At 42.0% G+C, this 27,166-nt stretch overlaps 1 protein-coding gene across 1 annotated transcript; it reads left to right on the top strand.

The window, feature by feature from the left end:
- The first annotated feature begins 1,508 nt into the window (after nucleotides 1–1,508).
- Nucleotides 1,509–16,306, top strand: SRGN (serglycin). Its single transcript, XM_030334111.1, has 3 exons — nucleotides 1,509–1,645; nucleotides 11,413–11,560; nucleotides 15,358–16,306. Exons 1-3 carry the CDS (start codon nucleotides 1,570–1,572, stop codon nucleotides 15,617–15,619), a joined length of 486 nt encoding a protein of 161 aa, XP_030189971.1. The 5' UTR covers nucleotides 1,509–1,569; the 3' UTR covers nucleotides 15,620–16,306.
- Nucleotides 16,307–27,166: the final 10,860 nt, after the last annotated feature.

Here is a 27,166-nt window from a genome sequence, read left to right as displayed (position 1 = left end):
AAAATCACCATGACCCAGAGAAGGAAAAAATGAAGTACCCAAAGGAAAAAGGCCTCCAAAATGATCATTTTCAATCAGGAGCTCTAAGCAGTTCTGTGGTTTTGCAGGGCTTACTGGAGCTATTGTTTTCGGGCCAGGGCTTTAAATTGGGGGATAGGGTTAAAAAAGACCAGAGATGAGGGCTGTTATTTCAAGCTGAAACCAATATTCCATACTGGGGGACTCACTAGGTTTGTGAGTTTTGGGGTTGGGTACAGCTAAAGAGGGGTCCCTGGTCTCACTTCCAGATGGTTCTGAGGACCGTCAAGATGTGCATTCTTCATAGCTCTTATGGACTTGGACCACAGCTACTTAGCGATTAGATTCTGAGGCCTGTCCTTAGCAGGAAATGGTCAAGGAATCAGCAGGAAGCTGAAAACAAGAGAACGGAAACCCCTCCCTCCTGTCAAAGGACCGACAACAGTGAGGGTGAAAATGGAAAGTGGGGGCTGTAGGGATAGGCATGTGGAAATGGAGAGTGGTTGAACCTTGAATAGAAGGCAACAGTGTGTGCCCCCAGGCGAGGACACGTGTTCAACTGTTATGTCTATCCTGCAACTTTAATGTGGAGCCTCTACCCGGTGTTCCTCAGTCCCCCAGAAGTCTATGCACGATTCCCAGGACCTGAGAAACAGCCACTCCTTTAGTTACAGGGGGGCAGCGCAGCATGAGCTCCAGCAGCCCACTGGGCGGACACAACACACCTTGTTTCTGATGCCCAGCTCATTCAAGGCCAGAGAACCCAAAATTCAAGGTGGAAACTTTTACCAGGAGAAAAGGTGAAAGCATAAATGGAATTGCATCATAAGAAATACTTGGTGTGGAGGGGCAGAGAAATGCAAAGTCGTTTTTCTGTTGTGCCCAAGTGCTTGGTAACCAGAAATCCTCGCTCCATTCTTGAGGAAGAGGGAGAGCCAGGGATTGATCCAATGGAAGCAACAGAGTCCAATAAGAAACCTGTTCTCTGAAACCGGAGAACACTTTTTTTGTAGATGAGAACTCAGCTTTGAACTTTTACCTCTCGAGCTCGACTCAGTGACTTGTGCTACTCCTGACAGAAAGGAAAATTAACATTTTATGTTGAAGGTCCTCAGTATGAAAAGGCAGTGCCCAACTCCCCCTCATCCACAGGGCCGTGGACTCTTTATGTTAAAAATCTTGTGTTCAGATTGCTAATTGAGGAGAGGAAAAACCGAGTCTACTGAATGCTGATTCTACTGTTTTAGTGGGAAAACAATTTCTAACAGGCAAGTGTGAAACAACAAAACTTTTGAAAAAGCAGACCTGGGGAGAGTTCAGTGCAGTTTCATAATGGGTATGAATAGTTATTTTGCTGTCTTTTTTTTTTTTTTTTTATCTTTCTGGGTTTTGATGTGGATCTCTTTCTATTTGTTCAGGAAATTGTGACGTGTGTTCTGGGCAGGGTTTGAGGTTTTGGAACTTTTTCTAAAAGGGACAGAGTGCACCCTGCTACATTTCCTAATCGTGAAGTTGGTGTCCAGGCAGCAGGACCGAAGTGAGCTGGTCACGATGCAACGGCTCCTCCAGGACACTACATTTGTCCTGGCTCTTGCCCTCCTCCTGGTTTTTGATTCTTCGGTTCAAGGTAAGACCCGGGAAACTTGCACCCCCCGCCCCCCGCTGTAATCTTTGTAAGCCCCATGTTTCCCACAAATGATAATATTCACTTTAAGATACAGAATGTATTGTGGGAGAAAGTATGCAAGGAAAAAATATTTGGGGTGGCTAAACTCCTTAATGTGAGTTTGGTTAAGTTTGGTACCAAGAAGGATGAGGCTCTGGAGGCAGGTGTGGCCTTGTAAGCTCTCACAATGGTTGAAACGTGCTCTTTTATTTTGGGATGAAAAGGTATAGTTTATAAACTTTTTTTTAATGTATATTTTCTTTTATTGAGAGAGAGAGAGAGAGAGAGAGAGAGAGAGAGAGAGAATCCCAAGCAGGCTCAGCGCTGTCAGCACAGAGTCCCATGCGGGACTCTATCCCACGAACCCTGAGATCATGACCTGAGTCGAGATCAAGAGTCCCACACTTAACTGACGGAGGCACACAGGCACCCCTAGTTTATAAACTTTCAGAAATTCAAGAAAGTAATGTAGAAAAATACCTATGTGTCTATGGAGAAAGTGGCACTGTTGAGTGCCTATCCCTTAGGGTTTCTATCAGTCCCAAGTTTTCCTATATTATGGTGGTGTCATAATTACTCTAACAGTGGGAAATGATATATTTGTAGAAATCAGAGTAAATTTGTTTTTTTTCCCTTTTTAAAAAAAAACTTGGTTCTTAGTGAAAATTCAATTATGGCTAGACATAGTACAAACCCTCTCAGAGTTTATAAAGAGGCCGAAGAATTTTAGTGTCTGTGCTGTTGCTCAGAGAGACATTACATCTGGAAATTTCGTGTTAGATTTCTCTATGATCCAGGGTTGTTTAGTCAGACTGAAACAACTTAAAGTCTTAATGACTAAGACAACGAAAATTAACAGTTTGTAGGAAAGATACAATTTCTTCTCCTTTGGTAAATAAGGGATCATGTCTAAACAAGGTAGAAGGTCATGACCTGATAAATAGATGGGAGAATTTATGGTAGAAACACATTTAAGGTTCCCCAAATTGTACAGGAAATACTGACTCCTAGTGACATACATGTCCCAGATTTGTTTCTTCAAAGTGACTCTAATGGTCTTGTTTTTACTTTTGGTGGAAATGAAATCATATAGGGAATCTCAGATATGTTCGTCATGTACTGGAAATTTATAAAATTATTTTCTTCTTGTTATGCATTTATTGAAGAAAATAACAGCAAGTAGTGTTCCTGAAACTTTTTAATGAATCTATTTATTTAAAAAACTTTTGTTTTACATTTATTTATTTTTGAGAGACGGAGAGAGACAGAGCACAAGTGGGGGAGGGGCCGAGGGAGAGGGAGACACAGAATCCGAAGCAGGCTCCAGGCTCTGAGCTGTCAGCACAGAGCCCGAGGCGGGGCTCGAACTCACAAACCACAAGATCGTGACCTGAGCTGAAGTCAGATGCTTAACCAACTGAGCCACGCAGGAGCCCCAAATCTATTTATTTTTTACAGTATAAAACATTATTGATTGTAGGGAACAGGCTTGGGTCTTTTAGGGAAAATCTTCAGCTTGATGAGGTAATTCCCTAGTGTGTTGTGACAAGATCCAGGGTAATGAGGTCTATATTTGTAGCACAGATTTGAGTGACCAGTTGGTGGGGAGAGGGGGTGGGGTGTGGGGGGAGTCCACCCTGGCAAGAGCTAAGTTAGTCTTTACGTATTCAGAATTTCCCCCAAATATCACGTTCCCCACAAAGATTCAGTAGGTAAAACTGGAATTAAAGCAAAAACGTTCCTTATGTAGTAGGTATTCATCAGAAAGAAGTGAAGAAACCATGATGAAACTGTACAAAGTACTAGCATTTATATCATCACCTGGTAGGTTTAGCTCTTTGTTGGAAAAGGAACCAAGAAAGAGAGAATGAATGAACTGAAAAACTAGGGTATTTCCAAAGGAGAAGTGCACTTGGTGTTGGAATGAAGGGTTTGTGCCCACGTCTCAATAGGAAGGGAGGGGCGCCTGGGTGGCTCGGTCAGTTAAGCGTCCGACTTCGGCTCAGGTCATGATCTCACGGTCCGTGAGTTCGAGTCCCACGTCGGGCTCTGTGCTGACCGCTCAGAGACTGGAGCCTGTTTCAGATTCTGTGTCTCCCTCTCTCTCTGCCCCTCCCCTGTTCATGCTCTGTCTCTCTCTGTCTAAAAAACAAATAAACGTTAAAAAAAAAATTCAATAGGAAGGGAAATAGATGCCCACCCGGGGCTGTGTGTGCGAGTGACGGCAAGCTCAAGGCTGCAGTGGAAAGAGCCACGCCACTATTTCACCACACATCCACGTGATGCCAGGTGTGATCTGACAGTGTTTTTCCTCCATCTTTTAAAAAATATTTACTCAAACCACTGGTTTGACTGAACTGATCAAACTAACTAGGCTTTTGGCTTGCTTTTACTGCACATATTCAAAACATCTTAGATTACTGTATTTGTTTGCGAAGACTGCCCAGTATCCCAGACTGGTGTGGCTTAAACAACAGAAGTTTATTTCCTCACAGTTCTGGAGGCTAGAAGTCCAAGATCAAGATGTCGGTGGGGTTGGTTTCATTCTGAAGCCTCTTTCCTTGCCTTGAAGATGCCCATCTCTCTGTGTCTTCACATGGTCCTTCCTCTGTGTGTGTCTGTGTCCTGATCTCTTCTTCATAAGAGACACCAGCCATATTGGATTATAAGGACCCAGCCATATTGGATTAGGGTATATCCATATGACCTCATTTGACCTTAATTACCTCTTTTTAGTCCCTATCTCCAGATACAACCCCATTCTGAGGTATTGAGAGTTAGGGTTTCGACACACAAATTGAGGGGACACAACTCAGCCCCTATCAGTTACTATAAGTCAAACCCAAGTAAAGACATGATATAAAATCATGTCTATTAGGGGCAAAGAAATGGAAATTTGGCAACGCATGGGAGACCCTGGAGAGCACAGGTGGCCATCGATTTAATGTAGAGCTCCAGGGGATTATTGATTATTGATAAGGTCTGTGAATCCTAAAGTCTTTTATTGCCCCCCTTTTAATTTTTTTCATGTTTATTTATTTATTTTGAGAGGAGAGTGGGGTGGAGAGGGGCAGAGGGAGAGAGGGAGAGAGAGAGTCCCAAGCAGACTCCGCATTCTGTGAGGTGTCATCTGACAAACCATGACATCATGACGTGAGCCAAAATCAAGAACTGGACGCTTAACTGACTGAGCCACACAGGCGCCCCGCCCCTCTTTTTAAAAGATGCCCATAAAGAGAGAAAATGGAAAATCCACGAGCAGTTGTGGCCAGATCATGTGTTTACTCCACACTATTGGGTTACAGTAGATATTGATTCCACCCATGTGTGCTGCTGTTTGATTGTAAAGTGATTTCATGTACATTCTCTCGTAAATGATCATCACATTTCCTGTGAAGAGGAATTAACACCACTTTATAGAAGAGAAGATTCATTTGCTTTTTAGACCAACCGCTTGCAAAATATTTTGAGACTTTAGGCCAGAAGTGGCCATCTGATTTCAAGGACAGAGTTAACTTTCTACTGCAACTTGACTGTCTTCTAGGTAGAGATTTTCTTTTTTCTTTACTGATCTTTTCTTTTCTTTTCTTATCTTTTTTTTCTTTTTAAAGTTTTTATTTTTAAGTAATCACTATATCCAAGGTGGGACTTGAACTTACTTACAACCCTGAGATCAAGAGTAACGTGTTCTACTGACTGAGTCAGCCAAGTGCCTCGAGTTTTTCTTTCTTTAAAACAAAAAACCTTGTTTTGGCTGTAGTAAACTTGCTATAAAGTTTACCAGCGAATTGAGGTATAGAGAGGGAGAAATTGAAAGTAAACTGGGAACATTTACAGCTTGGCAAGCCATGCAAGGGTGGGGGAACCTTATCTATCTTGTAGAATTGATTGTCTAGTAGGAAGCAACTCCAACTTAGTGATGTCTGTTTCCATGCTACCCAAACAACGAACAAAATGCCTTTTTTTTTTTTTTAACCCTCCGCATGGCAGTTTCTGCTTAAGTTTCTCTAACATACCTGCAGCAGATCTCCATTAAGAATAGGAAATTGGCTGGGGCACCTGGGTGGCGCAGTCGGTTAAGCGTCCGACTTCAGCCAGGTCACGATCTCGCGGTCTGGGAGTTTGAGCCCCGCGTCAGGCTCTGGGCTGATGGCTCAGAGCCTGGAGCCTGTTTCCGATTCTGTGTCTCCCTCTCTCTCTGCCCCTCCCCCGTTCATGCTCTATCTCTCTCTGTCCCCAAAAAATAAATAAACGTTGAAAAAAAAATTAAAAAAAAAAAGAATAGGAAATTGGCAAATTGTGATGATGTTGGGGAAAAATTGGTACTACAATATATAAAGATGCAGAGAGATTACTGGGGTAATGTTCATTCACAGAAAGCATTTTGTATAAAGTGGGACTAGTGACTTTGTGCGTATGTGGGGGTGGCGAGCAATGAGGAAAGGATTCTAAATAATTTACCCTTCTTTTCCCTGGAATCTACCACAAAGTTCACCAGCAGATCCAGTAGGTGGGGCCTTTGGAGAAGATAACCCTTGTGTCCACTAACATTCTCTCTTTTATTTTTTCCAATTATGGTAATCAGTAATCATGAGGCATTTCTCTCAAGCAAGATAGGAGTCAAGATATTCCCACAACATCGGGGGCTGGAACTGTTGAATTCACATCCTGCCAACACCCTTCAATAGATATGTCAGGAACATTGTGTCTGTAACCATGTTCTTTATTTTAATCCAACTGAAAATCATCAATCCCAAATTAGATACACTTTTCTGGGGGGAGGGGTGACTTCTACCTTTGATTTCTTTATGAGTTTTTAAACAGCTTTATTGAAATAGCATTCACATACCATAGAGTTCATCCATTCAAAGTGTACAATTCAAAGTTTTTAAATTATATTCACAGATATATGCAACTATCACTATAGTCAATTTTAGAACATTTTCATCAACCCCCAAAAGAAGCCCCTCTTTTTTTTAAATATTTTATTTTAAAGTAATCCCTACACCCAGTGTGAGGCCTGAACTTACAACCCTGAGATCAGGAGTCATGCATTTTACCCACTGAGTCAGTCAGGCATCCCAAGAAGCCCCTCTTTATAAATTTTAAAAGCTGAGACTCTGAATTCTGGGGGGAATTTTGTATTTTAGAATTTGTTTTCATGAGTTTATGAAAGCTGTATTATGCCAGCAAAATGATAGGGTCTTTCACCTGGACGCTTCCCCATAAAGTTTTAGTTTTACTTTTCTGTTTAACTTCCTATCTATGCAAACATTCTCTCAGCTTGATAGCACATCGGCTGCCTGTAAAGGAGAAGGCAAACATCTACAGTGCCCAAAATGATAGCCTCTGAGCGCTTGAAATGGGTGAATCCAAACTGAAATGTGCTGTTAGTGCAAAATATGCACCCAGACTTACATGAAAAGAAAAACGTAAAATATTCATTAACTTACATTGCTTATATGTTAAATGGCAATATCTGAATACATTGGTTAAATGAAATGTCTTGAAATTAATTTCACTTGTCTCTTTCTACTTTAAAAAATAGAGCTGCTATGACATTGAAAATTCCATACGTGGGCGCCTGGGTGACCCAGTGGGTTAAGCGTGGGACTTAGGCTGGGGTCATGATCCTGTGAGTTCGAGCCCCCGTTCAGGCTCTGTGCTGACAGCGCAGAACCTGAAGCCTGCTTCAGGCTGCCCCTCCCCCGCTCTGTCTCTCTCAAATATAAATAAACATTAAAAAAAAGAGAATATTTCATACATGGTTGTCTGAACACTTCTATTGGACAGCGCTGTTCTAGACAGCACAGAGTGTGAAGACATCGCCCTCTGCTGGACATGTTGGATTTTTTTTTTTTTTTTTTTTTTTTTAGTCCCACCTACAAGGCAGGGGTTTTAAGTAGCAAGCACTCAATGCCAAACTTACGCTGCTTGAGGAAAGAATCAGAGGAGAAAGGTAAACCATACCAATACCAGGTGCAAAGATTTGTGCTAGATGTTTTACATACTTTCACTGTAAAGGAACTGTTTGGGATACTATTATTCATCTTTGAAAGATGAGACATTGAGAATCAGACAGATGCTAAATGGTAGAATGAGTGTTTAAATTCTGATGTCTTTATAAGTTGTCCACTAGCAGAGATTGGTCATTGTGGTCTCCTCCTCATTGGAGAAACTAGTGTTTAAGGAGCTCTGACCATGGTGCTAGTTATTATTCTAAGAACCTAACATTTATATCTCATTATCGGATCTATTACTGTTCCCATTTCATGGATGAAGAAACTGAGCTACACAGAGGTTAAGTAAGTTGGTCAAGGTCACACAGCTAGTAAGGGGCATTGGATGTCATCTTGCTACCTTACCTCCAGTCTCCAGACAGTGACAGAACTAACCTATTTTGGATGACTAGCTGTCCCAAGCCAGATACAGTTAGCGATATTCAGGAACCATGGGGAAAATTGTGATAGTAGTTCCAAAGGTAAGAAAGAAAGAAAGAAACAAACAAACAAACCAGCGGGAGAATATTTACTTTCTTACATTAGTGTCTTTATTTTTTCAAGGAATATTGTTATTTATAGAAATTTATAAAACAAAATGAGAAAAAAATTACCAAAGAGTCCATCACTATATTTTTGTGGATTTCCTCAAATTTCTCCCCAATATCTGTTTATGCGGTTGCATTAACAACTACTGTGCAGCATGGTGTTCTGCCTTTTTCACTCATTTTTAAATATAGAGTTTCCCATGATGTTACATAGTCTTTTCTATAACCACTACTTTTTAACTTTTTTGTCAATATTCCCTCATATGAATGACTAATAATGAGATTTTTAACTGTTTTGATCAAGTTATTTCCTGTTTCCCTAGTTTAAATAGTACTAAGGTGAATAGTTTCATGTATCTTTTATACATTGTATTTTACCTATATCTATATATCTCTTTATAGATTATAAATGTGTATCATATATCTTAATGATGTAATAACTTGGTTAATCAGAGCTATTAGGACAAAGTTGAGTACAAATAGACATGATAGAGAATCATAAAGAAAGAGGACATTTTGAAAAAGTTCTGTGGTTCTTCAGTCTTTTAAGAACAAAGTCCTTGGCCATCCTATTGAGAGGTAAAGTGAATTTGACTTTGGTATCAACCTCTGATAGTTGCTGTCAGAAGAGAACAGGACATAGTTTGTGCATACTCTCCTAGAAACAGATACTGGGGTGACCCCAAAACTCCAAAGTTCATGGTCTCTGGGGATGTTGGGTAATGAGATTAGGGGTCATTTTTCTTTTTTTTTTTTTTGTTTAATACATTTTTCAAAATTTTCTATAATAAGCTCATATTTCTTTTCTCCTTTTTAAAAATAAAGTTATTTAAGTTTATTTATTTTAAGAGAAAGAGAGTGTAGAGGAAGGGCAGAGAGAGAGAGGGAGAGAGAGAATCCCAGGCAGGCTCCATGCTGTCAGCGTGGAGCCCTAAGTGGGGCTCGAACACACGAACCATGAGATCATGACCTGAGGCAAAACCAAGAGTCAGAAGCTTAACCGACAGAGCCACCCAGGCGCCCTGTAACATAAATGTTACTTTAAAAAATTGCAACAAAAGCAGTCTAGATGTAAGGAATATCTAAACAGACTGCCCATTTCTAGAAGAGAGTGCTGTAAAAGGTAAAGACACCTTTCCATTAGTCCCTGAATTAAAACAATGTCAGGAAACCCTGTCAAATTGCTGTAGGAGTCCATTTATGTAAAATTCTAGAAGATATAAACTAGTTTTTTAAGTCTATTTATTTATTTACTTTTGAGAGAGAGAGGGCGAGCAGAGGAAGGGAAGAGAGAGAGGGAGAGAGAGAATCCCAAGCAGGCTTCGTGCTGTCAGCACAGAGCCTGATGCAGGGCTCAAACTCATGAACTGTAAGATCATGACCTGAGCCAAAATCAAGATTTGGAGGCTTAACTGACTGAGCCACCCAGTCGTCCCTAAACTTATTTATGATGACAGGAAGCAGATGAATTGTTGTAGGGGGCTTGCAGAAGTGTGTCAAGAGGAGGGAGGGCAGTCAGGGTCCTTCCTTCCTCTGTCTTCTGCCTACCAATCCCCTCCACAAAGGCAATCAGTATGTTGTGTAACTTTTCAGAGGTTCAAGATACATATATGCAAGCATATATGTAAATATATTCTTAAAAACACAGACACACACAAATGTTAACACAATGCACAGTGTTCCTTACTTTGTTTTAAATTTAATAATCTACCTCGGAGAATCTATATCAGTGTCCAGAGAGCTGCCTCATTCTTTTTTTTTTTAAGTTTATTTATTTGTTTTGAGAGAGAGAGCAACTGAGAGAGAGAGAATCCCAAGCAGGCTCTGCACTGTCAGTGCAGAGCTCAACGTGGGGCTCAAACCCACGAACCACAAGACGTGGCCTGAAATCAAGAGTCGGACGCTTAACCAACTGAGCCACCCAGGCACCCCTGCCTCATTCTTTTAATAGCTGTACCTTAACATGTAATTTTCCAATCTTTTACTATTGCAAAAAAAAAAAAAAAAAAAAGTTGCCGTGATTGTCCATAGCACTGGGTTTTTTGTTTGTTTTCTGAAATAGTTGTTACCATTTCCACTTTGATCTGTACAGACAACAATGTACTGGGTTTTAAAACCACTTTTCCTGCTTTTCAAGGATTCTAAACATGCCCTTTCTTGCTAGGTGATTATTAATTGCCCTTGTGTGAATAAAACATGGGCTTCGGGTGGGGAGGAGATGAACCTTTTGAAGTATGGGGAAGTATTTCTCACCATCGGGCTTCCATTCTTGCTAAAGTGAAGAATAGACAGTTTATTTCATGAATTAATAAGGCATCTCCTGTATTACCTTCTAACACCAGATTTGGAGACTTCTGTGTAGAAACTAAACTCAAAAGAAGCTGTGACAAACTAGGGTATTGCAACCAGTCTGTCCCTCTGCGAATAGAACAGCCTGGTTCTTCTGAAATCTCTGACTGGATCTGAGGGCAAAGAAAGAGGGCAAGTTTTTATTAACTTTTCATTCCTAAGAACATCATATGGCCCTAAAGAACTAGGGCCCCGTAATGTCTTAGGTACTACTTGGTGTATTCCTTAATCTTTCTGAATGTGATTTGGCTCATCTCTATAAGAAGGGGCAGGCTTTGGGGGTCAGATATGGGTTTGAATACTGGGCCCTTCAATATCCATGTGGCCTCAGTTTTCCTTTGCGTAAAGTGGAGAGAATAGTACAAAAATGATAATAGTTAACACTACCAAGTGTTTATTGTGTTCCTGGCACTATGTTAACATCTTTACATGCATTTCTCATTTGATTTTGAGGACCAGCTTATGAGAAAAAACGACACTGTTAGCATCTTCATTTCACAGAGGGGGCTCAGGGAAGTGAAGGTATTCCAGGTCACCAGTAGCATAGCTGGGACTTTACTCCAGGTGGCTGATTGCCCAATCCTATTCTAACCTTAAACCCTGGGCTACTTTATGGGGTTGTTGGGAGGACAATGTATCTAAAAGGCTGGCACAGGGTGGATGCTGCTATTCTATTTATGGTCATTCTATTTGTGGTCTATTTATGGTCATGCCCACACCTTACCTTCTACCAAATTTAGAATTCACTTAATCAACAATTTCTTCTGGACAGAGTGATGAGAAGCTGTGTGAGAGGTACTTAGTAACCACATGGGTTCCTTTTTTGGGGTAGGTTCTCCTGTGCGGAGGGCCAGGTACCAGTGGGTACGCTGTAATCCTGACAGTAATTCTGCAAACTGCATTGATGAAAAAGGACCAATGTTCAACCTGCTTCCAGATGAAACCAACAGAATCCTCCCTCCAAGGACTGACCCTTTTTTGTAAGTGAACTTTCTCTGATCTTACTTTCACTGACCCCTGTTGAGACCTTGGCTTGGAGATGGGAGGGTTGTCCAGTGTGTTTTTCTTCAGGCTCTTGCCTTGGTGGCTTGGTTTTCACCACACAGTACACGGTAAAGCTGTATACTGTATTTACTGGTGTGTGAGATGCGCAAGAATGCACGATTCATCCAAACTTTTGCAAGGTCTTTTTGTGGTGGCAGAGACAAAAACCAACTACTTTTCACCGACAAGTATTGGAAATGATTGAGCATTATTCTGTTTATGTAAATAGAGCACATTATATATTAAAATCCAATAGGAGTCTGGCAACTGCGTGCATAAATAAAATGCAGTATTTCGCTAGAGTGGACTATTATTTGGCCAAATAAGGAACGAAGTGTGCGATCACATGGATCTATCCTGAAGACATTATGCAAAGTGAAAAAAACCACACACAAAAAGCCACACCTTGCATGATTCTATCCATATGAAATGCCCAGAATAGTCAATTCTATGGAGGTGGAAAATAGACGAGTGGTCACCAGGGGCTGGAGGAGAGGGAGGAATACAGAATGATTGCTAATAAGGGTTATTAAAATATCCTGAGATTAGATAGTAGTGATGAAAAAAGAAATTAGGGAAGAGAAGAATAAATGGCCATGGCTTATCAGAGACAAAGCCAAACCTCTTCTTGATGAAATAAAACCTGATTTAAACTTGCAAAAAAGATCCAATAGGAATTCATAAGTAACAAAAATGGAATTGTCTTCGAATCAATTGTTTTAGTAAGCAGCAAAATCGTACAACAGGTAGCAAAAATGCGTTATGAAAAGGATTATCATAAAGGTTTAATCTTCAGACTTTGAAGATTAACCCTAGAAAATTACTCTCCTCAAAGCCAGGGAAGTCATCATGCCCAAACCAGGTGAGGCCATCATCACTCAGCGGGGGAGGGGGGAGGTCCTGGCGGGGGAGGGGAGGTCCTGGCGACCCTCTTCGTTGCTGGCACTCACTGCATAAGAGATTACATCGTCACCATCCTCAAAATGTCGCTCTGCAATCCTGCTCCTATGCCTCTACTTCCTTTTTTTCCCTTTTTTTTTTTTATTACCTTTATTCAGTATTGAGAGTCAGAGAGACAGAGCGTGAGGGGGGGGAGGGGGATGGGGAGGGGGATGGGCAGAGAGCATGGGAAACACAGAATCCAAAGCAGGCTCCAGGCTCTGAGCTGTCAGCACAGAGCCCGATGCGGGGCTCGAACTCACGAACCGTGAGATCATGACCTGAGCTGAAGTTGGACGCTTAACCAACTGAGCCACCCGGGCACCCCTCCTGTACCTCTACTTTTAGTCCACAGCATTAAGCTTGAAATTGATTTTGTAGCATCCTCCATTATTTTAACTTCTGAGTTTCCACAGTAATTCATTTAAAGCTAAAATGTTGGAGGAATAACCCAAGTTCTCCCAAACAACTATTTTTACACCATTTCTTCTCTCCTTAAGTCTCTACAATCTTCTCTTTCCTCAGCCGGGAAATTTTCCATCTCACTGTGACCCCAGACACTTAGGAGTGAACAGTTCTTGCTTCTGTGTTAGTCCCAGGCCCATTTGCCCTCCTATCCATTCTTTTTCCTTTCCTCTTCCTTCTCTGTATTGGGTAAGGGGTGAGGGCTCATCCCATGGTCTGCATCTCTCAGGCTCCCTGATCTGTGGCTGAGTTTGGACAATGGAAGGCACAGAAGGGAGACCAGAGAGCATGAGAGGCAGGGAGAGATCAGGATGTTTCTTCTCCTCGGTCCCTGCCTTGAGTAGCACCTCTGGCAGGACTGTGTCTCCTCCATGACTTCGGCTCCCACCAGATACCCCTAGTAGCTGGGCTCAGGGAAATCCACCTCCTTCCATTGTCCCTTTAGCCTAGGGAGAGAAGTATCTTCTCTCATCTCTGGGTTTCCTCGCTATCCCCTATCTGGCTTCACTGCTTTTCCATCACACATTAAGTAGTTTCCTGTGTTAAATATCGAGATGAGTTTCCTGATTGTACTCTGTGGCAGCTTCTAGGGCCACTCCTCCTTGTTCTGGGGATCCTACCTCTACACGCCTTTTCTAGGACTTCAGTTCTGCAGTGACTCCTGTGAGACCAGCATCTTGTTTCCACCGGGGTGCAGAATTCTCTAGCATCTCAGGCAGTTAGCTAGAATCCCTTCTTTGACTCTGCATCCTGTCCAGCTATTGCCCGTTCTCTGCTCCTCTTCACAGTAACACTTACTGAAAAGGATGCTTCCTGTCTCCCCATCCCTCTACCCCTTCTGTTTGGACTTCCGTTCATTTCTACCTTCCCCTCAGAATGTTTGGTAAGGTCACAATTACTCCTGGTTAACACATCCACTCTTTACTTCTCTGTGTTTGGCTTTCTCAACTTCTTAATTGCCTTCAAAACAGTTGATGCCCCCACCCTGGAAATGCTTTCTTCTCTAGGCTTGCATGGCCCCACCTTATCTTGAGTTTTCTTCTACTTCCCTGGCTATTCGTTCTCCTCTGTTCAATATTTAATATATTGATATGGCCCTGGCTCTGTGCTGGGCCTCTTTTCTATCTGCATGCTTTCTTTAGGTGACCTCATTGTTCCATGTTTTTGATACTCTGTGTGTGTGTGTGTGTGTGTGTGTGTGTGTGCATGTGTGCACATGCGTTTCCACTTTTCCAGTGCCGATCCCTTTTCCCTGACCCCACAGTCTAAACTAGCCACCTGTTCACCCTTTCATACATTAGTCTATTTCACTTCTCTGCATAGCATTTACCACCATCTCATAGTTTCCTGATTTATTTACTTTTTATGGTCTGTCTTCCCCAATAAGTTCTAAATTTCTCGAGGAGGGACCTCATCTGTTCGTGGTCGGAAAAAATGACCCATAGACTATGAAACACAGTTTTTGTCTCTGATATTTAGTTGTGTTGTTGTACCACCGAGGAGTAGCAACATGGCTCTGGTCTTTTGGTGCTGAGTGGACTTCTAAACCACCAAACTGAACCCAACTGAATGAATATATTTACTTTTTTTTTTAAGTTTATTTATTTTGAGACAGATAGGGAGCACAAGTGGGGAAGCAGCAGAGACAGTGGGGGAGAGAGAGAATCCCAAGCAGGCTCTGCACTGTCAGCGCTGAGCCCAATGCAGGGCTCGATCTCACGAACCATGAGATCATGACCTGAGCCAACATCAAGAGTCAGACGCTTAACCTTCCGAGCCACTCAGGTGCCCCAATACATTTACTGTTTGAGAGGAACCTGAAGTTAATATGGTGGCAAACATAACGCTTAACTTGTCACAAAGAATTTCTTTAGATTCAGTTGTGCTGAAGCACTGTGAATATTAGAAGTTTTGTAGAAATTTTAAATTTGGGAAAAATGTCATCTATCTAGGCTGACTTACTTGTTTGTGCTTTCTTTAATGGAAGAAGATGGGAAAATATATCTTTTTTTTTAATAAATGTCCTCTTAATTTACCAAATACAGGATTGCTATGCTACTGATAAGAAAATTAGCATTGCTTATATGAGTCTGCAATGTGTAGATGTTGATAGATAAATGCAATGAGTTAAGTCTAGGCAAACATGTAGAAAGGCCTGATTGATTTGTTTTTTTGTTTTAAAGCATTGAATAACTGGGAAATGTGTAACTTTTAGTTTGAGCAACTGGGTGGCTGCATTAATTTTCTACCTTAAAAATTTTTTATGATTTTCTTTCGTATGTCTCAAACTTCACTGTTTTTTCTTTTCCATTTTTTGCTCTTACTTCAGAATGACAGGATCCCAGAACTTGAATGATGTCTTCCCTCTCTCTGAGGACTATTTTGGATCTGGATCTGGATCCGGCTCTGGCTCTGGCTCAGGATCTGGAAGTGGCTCTGGAAGTGGCCTCCTCACTGAAATTGACCAGGAATACCAACCAGTAGATGAAAACGATGCTTTCTATTACAACTTTAGGCCTCTCAAGAGAAATCTGCCCTCAGACAACCAGGACTTGGGCCAAGATGGACCAGAAGAGAATTTCATTCTGTGAAAGAGAGGGTTTCCCATTTTGATGCCAGGCAACGCATTCTATACGTTTTATGTACCGGAGTGAAATGATCCATTCTGGAATAAAAAAAGGTTTATAGGATTTCAAAAACATCTGAAAGAAAAGTTTAGGTTTTATCACCTTTTTTGCTTCATGAATTCTTCAAGCTTCCTTCACCTATCCTGTTGTCCTGGAAAATACCTGCATTCCCTTTGTATCGTATTCAACCAACATCACTATGAAATTACCTAGACTGCCCACGTCTAGAAAATGGCTTTAAAGAATAACTTAACCTGTTTAAAAAAAAATTCAGCCTGAGAAGCAAATTGACAAGTGATATTTCACACCCCAGTCTTCAGAAACCTGACACTGATTGTGAATTTTATTGATATGCCCCTTTTCTTATGAAAAATCCAGATGAAACACCGGGTAAATTTATAGAGTGGGTGGGTAATTGACAAGTCCCCTGTAAAGTGTACCACTCTATTGTTACCACTGGATGTGCTGGGAGAGCTGGTGGGCCATGTTTGCTGAGAACTACGATTGGTGTTACAATTAGAAACTTAGGACCCAAACTAAAGCACGACTGTGCTCGGAATACTTCATACTGCTTTCCTTTTTTTTTTTTTTTTCCTGGATATCTGTGTATTTTCAAATGTTCCTCTATTAAAGCAGAACTATAATCAATGAGTTAAGCTGTCTGGGATCTCTTGTTATAATAGATAAATTAAGAAATAATCATTTTTGCTCAGATGTTTCTAAAAGTCTTATCGACAAGATATCAGCAAGATTATTTTACAGAACAAATTTTGCAATCAAATCCTATTAACCAGCAGATGAAGAAAACAATTGTGGTAGAGCGAGGTTATTCTTGTCCAGGCGCCTCTTCTTCCTGAAGGCTGTTCCCATCTCTGTTCCCCTGAGTTCTGAAAAGCTTGTCAGCATCGTTGTCATGAATCCTGTTCTTCCTTTATTTATTTATTCTTATTTAGTCTTGCTTCCTTCCATTCCCCTTCCAGGTTATCTATCCTGAGAACGCTCCCTTAGAAACTTACTGCATTGCTACATGGAGAGTCCAACTGGTGACGTTGGCGACAGGAACGTAGAAAGCAGATGCTAAAATGGGATCTGGGAGCTAGATCACCTGCTGCCTGACTGGCAATGAGGACCCCATCCCCGGCCAGAGATGCAGCACAGGGACAGGACAGCACTGCAATTACTGAAGTTTTCACTGACGATGACCTGGGGGGTACTAGGGCTAGGGTGTTGGGCATTGAGAAATATGAGGAAGTGGTAATTATGAAGACAATAGTATTGGATGGCTATTGCTAGAAGCAAGTAATGCTTTTAAAAGAGACAATGAGGGGCGCCTGGGTGGCTCAGTCGGTTAGGCGTCCGACTTCAACCAGGTCACGATCTCGCGGTCCGTGAGTTCGAGCCCCGCGTCAGGCTCTGGGCTGATGGCTCAGAGCCTGGAGCCTGTTTCCGATTCTGTGTCTCCCTCTCTCTCTGCCCCTCCCCTGTTCATGCTCTGTCTCTCTCTGTCCCAAAAATAAATAAACGTTGGAAAAAAAAAAATTTAAAAGAGACAATGAAAGACCAAGGATGGTTAATTAAAGGCTAAATGTGAAAACAGATGGGCTTCCTTCGCAGCATTGGGGCACGCCTCAGACACATTGCAGTTTCAGTTCCAGACCACCGCAATAAAGTGAGTTTTGCAATAAAGTGAGTCAAACGAATGTTCTGGTTTCCCATTCCATATAAAAGTTATATTTATACTGTAGTTTATTAAGTATGCTATAGCATTGTGTCTAAAAAGAGCCAAAAACAATGTACATACCTCAATTTAAAAATACTTTATTGCTAAAAAATGCTAACCATCATCTCTCAGTGAGTCATAATCTTTTTGTTAGTGGAGTAACTTGTCTTGACGTTGATGGTCGCTGACTCATCAGGGTGGGGGTTGCTGAAGGCTGGGGTGGCTCCAGCAATGAAGTTTGCCACATTCATTGACTCTTCTTTTCACGGATGATTTCTCTGTAGCAGGTGATGCTGTTTGGTAGCATTTTATCCACAGTAGAATTTATTTCAAAATTGGACTCAATCGTCTTGAACCCTGTCCCTGCTTTGTCAGCTAAGTTTATACGATATTCCAAATCGTTTGCTGTCGTTTCAACCATCTTCACGGCATCTTCACCAGGAGTAGATTCTGTTCCAGAAACTATTTTCTTTGCTTGTCCATAAGAAGCAACTCCTCATCTGTTCAGTTTTTTTTTTTTTTAACGTTTTTTATTTATTTTTGAGACAGAGACAGAGCATGAACGGGGGAGGGGCAGAGAGAGAGGGAGACACAGAATCCGAAACAGGCTCCAGGCTCTGAGCCATCAGCCCAGAGCCCGACTCGGGGCTCGAACTCACGGACCGCGAGATCGTGACCTGGCTGAAGTCGGACGCTTAACCGACTGAGCCACCCAGGCGCCCCTCATCTGTTCAGTTTTATCATGACACTGCAGCCACATCTTCAGGCTCGACTTATTTTTTTTTCAGTCTCCATTTCTTTAAAACTTTATTTTTAATCTTTATTTTTGAAAGGGAGAGAGAGAGAGACAAAGATACAGTGCTCATGATACATGAACTCACAAACCGCAAGTTCATGACCACCAAATCAGCCGTTACTTCCTCCACTGAAGCCCTGAACCCCATGAAGTCATCCACGAAGGTTGGAATCAACTTCTGCCACACTCCTGTTCATGCTATTTTGAAAATTTTTTTTAACGTTTATTTATTTTTGAGACAGAGAGAGACAGAGTATGAACAGGGGAGGGGCAGAGAGAGAGGGAGACACAGAATCTGAAACAGGCTCCAGGCTCTGAGCTGTCAGCACAGAGCCCGACGTGGGGCTCGAACTCACGGACCGTGAGATCATGACCTGAGCCAAAGTCAGACGCTTAACCGACCAAGCCACCCAGGTGCCCCTAAAAAAATTTTTTTTAATTAAAAGGGAAAAAGTGTCAGACACCCCGAGCTAATACTTTTTTTTTTAATTTTTTTTAACGTTTATTCATTTTTGAGAGATGGAGAGAGAGCACGAGTAGGGGACGGGCAGAGAGAAGGGGAGACACAGAATCTGAAACAGGCTCCAGGCTCTGAGCCGTCGGCCCAAAGCCCAACGCTGGGCTAGAACCCACGAGCTGTGAGATCATGACCTGAGCTGAAGTCGGATGCTCAACCGACTGAGCCACCCAGGCGCCCCTGTTCATGCTATTTTGACTGCTTCCCGTGAATCACGAATGTTCTTAATGGCATCTAGAATGGTGAATCTTTTCCCGAAGGTGTTCCATTTACTTTGTCCAGATTCATCAGAGGAATCGCTATGTATGACAGAAATATAGATATTAAGAAATATATTTCTTTAAATGATAAGACTTGCAAGTCTCAGTGTCTCCTTGACCCAGGGCTGTGGAATGGATGTTGCGTTCGCAGGCACGAAAATGACATTGATCTCCTTGTACCTCTCCCTCAGAGCTCTCGGGTGCATCGCCAACGAACAGTAACATTTTGAAAGAAATCTTTCTTCTAAGCAATAGTTCTCATCAGTGAGCTTAAAATATTCAGTATATCGTGTTGTCAACAGAAATGCTGTCATCCAGGCTTTGTTCCATTTATAGAGCACAGGCAGAGGTGATTTAACATGATTCTTAAGGGTCCTTAGGAGTTTTGGAATGGGAAATGAGCCCGGGCTTCAACTTAAAAGTCACCAGCTTTACCGGCCCCTAAAAAGAGAGTCAGTCGGTGCTTTGAAGCCTTGAAGCCAGGCATTGACTTCTCTCTAGCTGTGAAAGTCCTACGTGGCATCTTCTTCCAACAGGCCGTCTTGTCTATATTGAAAATTTGTTATTGAGTGTAGCCACCTTCACGAATGATCTTAGCTGGATCTTCTGGAAAACTTGCTGCAGCTTCTACACCAGCACTTGCCGCCTTACCTTGCACTTTCACCTTATGGAGAAGGCTTCTTCCCTTCAACCTCACGAATCAACCTCTGGTAGCTCCAAACGTTTCTTCTGCCGCTTTCTCACCTCTTTCAGCCTTCAGAGAGCTGAAGAGAGTTAGGGCCTCGCTCTGGATCGGGTTTTGGCTTGAGGGAATGTTGTGGCCGGTTTGATCTTCTATCCCGACCACTCCAACTTTGTCCATATCCGTATAAAGCTACTTTGCTTTCTTATCGTTCATGTGTTGACTCGAGTACCACTTTTCACTTCCTTCAAGAACTTGCCCCTTATAGTCACTACTCGGCTGTTGGCACAAGAGGCCTAGCTTTCCTCCGATCCTGGCTTTCGACACGCCTCCAGGCCTTCGTCACTAAACTTAGTCATTTCTAGCTTTTGACTTAAAGTGAGAGATGTGTGACCGACTCTTCCTTTCACTCGAACACTTAGAGGCCCTTGTAGGGTTATCAATTGGCCTAATTTCAATACTGCTGTGTTTCAGGGAATAGGGAGGCCTGAGGAGAGAGAGAGAGACAGAGAGAGAGAGGAGAGACAGGGGAACAGCTGATTGGCGGAGCAGTCAGAATACACATATTTATTAAGTTTGTCATCTTACTTGGGTGCAATTTATGACACTCCAGGACAATTACAATACTAACATCCAAGATCACCGCTCACAGATCACCGTAACAAGTATGGCGACGAAGAAGAAATATTGTGAGCATGACCAAAATGTGACGCAGAGACACAAAGTGAGCAAACGCTGTCGAATGTTAAACTGTCAACCTAGCCAAGTCTGTCATGTAAAGTCAAGGCCTTGACTGGAAAAAAAAATGGGACCCCGAGAGATGACTTCCAGGTTGATACATTCAGATCTCGATGCCCCTGATTCCCTCAAGCCCTCTGAACTTCAGTGGCCCACTCCTTAAGAAGTAGGTCTTCCCTCGGGCTTAAAGGTGGTTAAGAGGCTTGTGCCCTTCAATACCACACGCAGGCTCCCTCAAGGTCTATCCCTAACTTCTCTCCTTACCCATGAGATGAGTAACTACAGCTACAATAAAAATGAACGGGGAAATTTGGGGCCCGCTAAGAAAGAAAGGTAATATACTCTGCGGGCTCTGCAGAACCCAGCTGTCATGTACCTCAGCAGTGAGTGTCTATATGACTTAATTCGAAGAGTGCTAGATTAAGGGACAGAGGTAAAACATAGAAGTAGTATTCTGTTTTAACACCCTGGCAAGAACTCCGGGAGAAGGTGTTGACGCCATGCTAGAATGGCTCTTAGAAGCTAGAAGAAAGCAACAGCCCTTCTTAAGTGGAGTAGGAATGCTTACATCCACCACAGCAGGCCGTGGAAGAAGGGGTAAAAGGGTTTAAGGAAGTGAGCACGTTACATGAACAGACTGTCAGTCTTGAAAACCCCCAAGAAGATTTTGTTCTACGGGAAGCCCCAAGTGATAAAGAATACGCTGGTGAGAAAGACGACATCTCTGAGCTATCAGTAGTAACTTTCCTCTGAAGGGCAAGGTTAATGGTACAGATGTTGCTGCAGAACTGGGCTCACTAATAGCAACGGGAATGAGAGGTTCTCGAAACGATAGAGGCCAGGTGGTAGTGCAACCGTTAGAAGCCAGGCGGTGCAGTTACCATAATAAGCGGCGGGGGCAGGTGGAATCCAGGGGAGCCTGCTGGGCAGAGTCATGGAAATGTCATCATTAGAGGTAAGAGAGCTGGTAAGCGTTCTGCACCCAGTTCCAATGTGTGCCTGAGGGGTCATGTGTGGGCCAACACCAGCTAGCAAGTCAAACACACACACACACACACACACACACGAATATTAGGTATAAAAAAGAATGAAATATTGCCATTTGCCACAACACGGATGGACCTAGAGGGTATTACGCTAAGTGAAATAAGTTAGACAGAAAAAGACAAATACTATATGATTTCACTTCTATGTGGACTCTAAAAACAAAACAGAAGTGGACTCATAAATACAGAGAACTGGTGGTTGCCAAAGGGAAGGTGGTAAAGGGATGGCTGAAATAGGTGTTGTCTGTTTAGCTGTTTTCTGACGATCCCTTTTTTATTTATTTTATATTTTATTTTTATTTATTATTATTATTATTTATTTATTCCTGGACCAATCTGAGTTATTTATGTAAGCCATCTCCTGCCACAAGCAAAGGGATGGAAGGTCAGCATACTGGTCGTCATTTGATACACGTAAGGAAAGGTGAGCTTCAGGTCCCACATACTTTTCTGGTCCGTGTGCGGAGTCATGGTCCAAACCAGCGCCGTGGTCCCCGCCCCCCGGGGCCGTGGTCCAGGTTCTCTTCATTCATCTCCCTGGCCGGTGGGAAGTGGATTCACGTGGGAGTCATGGAATAGAGTGGGATTACCATCTCCCCAGGGAAAGGGCTTGGCCCTGATGCGGAGATGGGGGGAGGCGACCAACTAGGGTCTCTCGCGCTCTGCGTGATGCGAATTCAGGAAGACGTTCCGCATGCTCACTTCCACGCCAGGAAGAGCTACGAAGTAGGTGAAGGCCTTTCACGTGCGAGCTGAGCCCTCCTCGCCGTGGGCGCCGCTGGACGTGGACCAGTCCCAGCTGTGCCCCGGACCGACCTGACAGCCCCGGAAACCGGGACACAGCCACCGCCCCCCATTTTCGACCTGGACAGCCTCAGCGCCTGATGATCCCCTTTTTATACTTACACTCTGAGCGCTGGCACACGACTGGGGTTTCATACTAGTTTTTTCTTCTTGTAAGAGAAAAGATTCATCCTACCTCTGGGGTCGTTCCTGGTTAACTGCCCGCGCTGGGCCTGCTCTCCTGGCCCCACGCGGTGCCTGGCCTGTCCCAAGAGGGAGCCTTCCTCTCGTGGGTCCTCATATGACGAGCAGCGAGGGGAGTGCCAGCTGCACCCCCGTGTCTGTGATGCCCGTGGCAAAGAGAAAATCTGCTGGAAAAGATTTCTTCGGGGTAGGAGAGCTCACTAAAATGATGATTACAAAAAAAAAAAAAAAAAAAAAAAAGCAGTAAGTACAAACCTCCAGTTATGAAACAAATAATTCATAGGGGTATAAAATGCAGTGTAGGGAATATAATCAATTATATTGTAATAACTTTGCAACAGATGACAACTATACTTATGGCAGTGAGCATTTAATAATATATACAAATGTTGAATTGGGATGTTGTTTACATGAAACTAACATGATACTGTATGCCAACTGGGCTTCAATTAAAAAATACATCTATTGTTGGGGGGGCACCTGCGTGCCTCAGTTGGTGGAGCATGAGACTCTTATTCTTGAGGTTATAAGTTCGAGGCTGATGTTAGGCATAGAGATAACTTAAAATCTTAAAAAAAATATATACATATATATGTATATGTATTGTTGAAAGCAGTTCTGATATAATAAAAGAAAAAAAAAGAAAATAGCTGTGAGAGGAAATTCTTCCTGTGGGCAGAGCTTCAGGTGGTGTAACTGGTCATTTACTCTGTGTGGAAAGAGAAGTAGCCTAAGGTTAGAATATATACACTTTCATGGGTAGTGGTGAATGTTTTGGTCAGGGGCCTAAAATAGAAAGATTGTAGATTGGGGACTAAGAAGTCTGAGGTAAAGGTATGTGAATGGCTTAAAGTAAGACGTAGAGTGTGAAAATATGTTTTTAAAATAAAGTTTATTTATTTTAGTAATCTCCACACCCAATGTGGGGCCTGAACTCACAACCCCAAGATCAAGAGTCGCTTTTACAACTGAGCCAGCCAGGTGCCCCCAGAGTATGAAAATCTTTGTATCAAATGTAATGCCCATCAGAAAGCATCCGTCCCAATCTTTATAGCATTTTACTTTTGGTGACAGTTGTTAAGTTATACCCTCATCTTCCCATTAATAAATCTGTGATTTTTCAGGAGGAAGTTTGTGAGTTTTTTTTTTTTAACGTTTTTTTAATTTATTTTTGAGACAGGGAGAAACAGAGCATGAACAGGGGAGGGTCAGAGAGAGGGAGACACAGAATCGGAAACAGGCTCCAGGCTCTGAGCTGTCAGCACAGAGCCCAACGCGGGGCTCGAACTCACGGACCGCAAGATCATGACCTGAGCCGAAGTCGGCTGCTCAACCGACTGAGCCACCCAGGCGCCCCGGAAATTTGTGAGTTTTTATGCTCAATAGGGTGTTACCGTCATGAGACCTATTTTTTTGGCTCCCATAACTATTCCAACAGAGGGAAAAAAAGGCATGTTTTAGAAAATACATATACTGCTTTGTGTTTTCTAGTTAAGTGTTACATCTTACATATTTGAAGAATAGAGGAGCGCCTGGGTGGCTCAGTTGGTTGAGTGTCCTACTCTTGATTTTGTCATGGTCCCAGGGTTGTGGGATCGAGCCCTACATTCTGCTCTGAGCGTGGAGCATGCTTGAGATTCTCTCTCTCTCTCTCTCTCTCTCTGCCCCTTCCCCTGCTCATGCTCTCTCTCTTTAATGTAAAAAAAGGAAGAAAGAATAGATAGCCTAGGTTGATTTTTTTTTGTAGTTTCAAGTTTTTATTTAAATTCCAGTTAGTTAACATACAGTGTAATATTAGTTTCAGGAGTAGAATTTACTGATTCAGCATTTACATACAACACCCAGTGCTCATTATAACAAGTGTGCTCCTTAATGCCCATCCCCATTTAACCATCCCTAGGTTGGTTTTTATTTATAATACAATACTTTTATGGAGAAAGATTTTAAACTAGCCACAAAGGAACTGTAGAATATTTCTATCTTTGGAGAGGTAATTAGACTGAATGAAAAAGTGTAAGTTTTAGAACTGCAAAGTCCTGGCTTAATACCAATTTCTCTCTTTATTAGCTTTGTAACTCAAGGCAAGTCACTTAATTTTGCTAAGCTTGTCCAGGGAAGGAAATAGTGAAGGGGTTAATTGTGTGAACTCTGAGGGCAGGTTACCTGGATTCAAAACTCTGTCACTCACCCACTAGGTAACCCTAGATCAGTTACTTAACCTCTCTGTACCTCAGGTTCCTCCTCTTTAAAATGAAGATAATGTGGGGCTCATGGGTGGCTCAGTTGGTTGAGAGTCCGACTTCAGCTCAGGTCACGATCTCGCGGTTCGGGAGTTCGAGCCCCACGTCAGGCTCTGTCTGGGCTGATGGCTCAGAGCCTGGAGCCTGCTTCCGATTCTGTGTCTCCCTCTCTCTCTGCCCCTCCCCCGTTCATGCTCTGTCTCTCTCTGTCCCAAAAATAAATAAACGTTAAAAAAAAATTTGTTTAAAATGAAGATGATGATAGTGCCTACCCTACAGGCTTATTGAGAAGATTGAATAAATTAATGTATGTAAAGTGCTCAGGACAATGTCATTGAGTGAGTGATCAAAAACACAGGCTATTATCATCATCAGTATTATAGGTTAACAATATTTGCCAAAGGGTGGTGGTGAAGATCAAATAAGGCAATATATGAGATACGGTTAAGCTCAGTGTTTGGCACATAGTTAGTCCCTAAAAAAATTCTAATTATGGAAATGTGTGTTATAGCTACTTCATAAGATTATTTTAAAGGTTCCATCTATGTGCCAGGTACTGCGCTAAGTGATGGGGATACAGAGAGAAACAAAGACCTACAACATAGCCTTTGTCCTTGAGCTTAGAGTCTAACAGAGATTGAATGAGAATCAACGTGTCAGTCTCGCCTGGCACAAAAGCAGACAGATGGGAGTGAATATTCTCAGACACATAAAGGAAGTAGAAGCCAAGTAGATTTTTTAAAATTCTGATTCTTTTACTTTTGGGCTCTATTTGTCAATCATTGCCATAATTCTAGGGCTTTTTAGAGGGGGAAGACTTAGGGTTTCAGAAGAAACTGTACTTTTAAGTAATCCATCATCATTTTTCTCATATGATACAATCAACAAAAATCTATAAAAGATCAAGTTACCAGGAATAAACAGTTAAGAATATTCCCAGTGTAACAGGGGGAACACATACATAGCTGTAATACATTTTACGTTATATTTTTTCAAATCTGTAATAATTATACACAAAAATCTAAGGTAGCAAAGAGGAGGCAATGATTGATTTTGTGAAAGCGTTTTGTCTCCATTCCCTCAGCATGCAGTCTGTTTTACCATCTGAGTCACTGCTTAAAATATTAATACAATTGATCTTTCAGAACTCTATTTGTCTTCTTAGGTTTACACTAACCCAAGGTTTCTTAGCTTTAACATTATTGACATTCTGGACAGGATACTTCTTTGTTGTAAGGGGCTGTCCTGTGCATTGTAAGATGTTTAGCAGGATTTCCGATCTCAGTAGCACTCCTACAGACTTGACGATCAAAAATGTCTTCAGGCATTGGCAAAAGTCCATTGGAGAGAAATATCCTCTCTTCTTGAGAACCACTGCACTAAACCAATGATTATTTTGGGACTTAAGTCTTATTAGTTATGTTTCTAGCTTATAACGGTATAGTATGATTTATCACTTATAATTGGTTCATAGGAACTTGGAACTTTACTATCACAATCATGCAGCTAGTTGATATGTGATTTGTTACAGAGGAAATTATGCACAAATCTACACTTTAAAATGTTTATATGTTGGGGCGCGTGGGTGGTGCAGTCGGTTAAGCGTCCGACTTCAGCCAGGTCACAATCTCGCGGTCCGTGGGTTCGAGCCCCGCGTCAGGCTCTGGGCTGATGGCTCGGAGCCTGGAGCCTGTTTCCGATTCTGTGTCTCCCTCTCTCTCTGCCCCTCCCCCGTTCATGCTCTATCTCTCTCTGTCCCAAAAATAAATAAAAATGTTGAGAAAAAAAAAATTAAAATGTTTATATGTTGATTACTGGATATTTTATTTCTTTATCTTCACAAGGACAAAATGCTAATAAAATGAGACCTTCAGAGAATAATAAATAGTTCTTAAGAATTAAAAAAATATAATAGTATCTATTAGTTAATTATTGCTTTTAATAAATTACCTCAAAACTTATTGGCTTCAAATAACAATAAACTTCAATTATTTCATAGTTTCTGTGGGTCAGAAATCTGGGAGTGGATTACCTAGGTATTTCTGGTTAGGAGGTTTTCTCATGAGGTTGCAGTTAGGATGTTAGCTGGGTGGCAGTCATCTGAAGACTTGACTGGGATGGGAGGACCAGCTTTCCAAAATGGTTCATTCACATGGCTGGCAAATTAGTGTAGCTGTTTACAGTGAGGCCTTGACCCTCGCTTTGTGGACCTCTCCATTGTGCTACATGACATGGCTGCTGACTTCTCTCAAAGTGAATGATCTGAGAGAGCAAGTCAGAAGCAGCCTTGGAAGTCACACACTATCACTTCCACCTTTTTTGTGTTGGGCATAAAGAACAACCTTGATAGAATTTGACAAGGGACTACATCGAAGTATGGATCGTTGGGAGCAATCTTAGAAGCTGGCTACCATAACATGGCAATAAAAAAAAATTATAAGCGTTGGGACAAAAAGTTGGGGAAAAGAGAGAAATAAAAACAACAGCAAACCAGATAGGTGGAAAATAGGAAAGAAAAAATATGA

The sequence above is a fragment of the Lynx canadensis genome, chromosome D2 (assembly GCF_007474595.2).
Source record: "Lynx canadensis isolate LIC74 chromosome D2, mLynCan4.pri.v2, whole genome shotgun sequence".
Taxonomy (NCBI): domain Eukaryota; kingdom Metazoa; phylum Chordata; class Mammalia; order Carnivora; family Felidae; genus Lynx; species Lynx canadensis.
The sequence above is the reverse complement of the archived record's forward strand: the minus strand, read 5'-3'. Positions and strand labels throughout refer to the sequence as shown.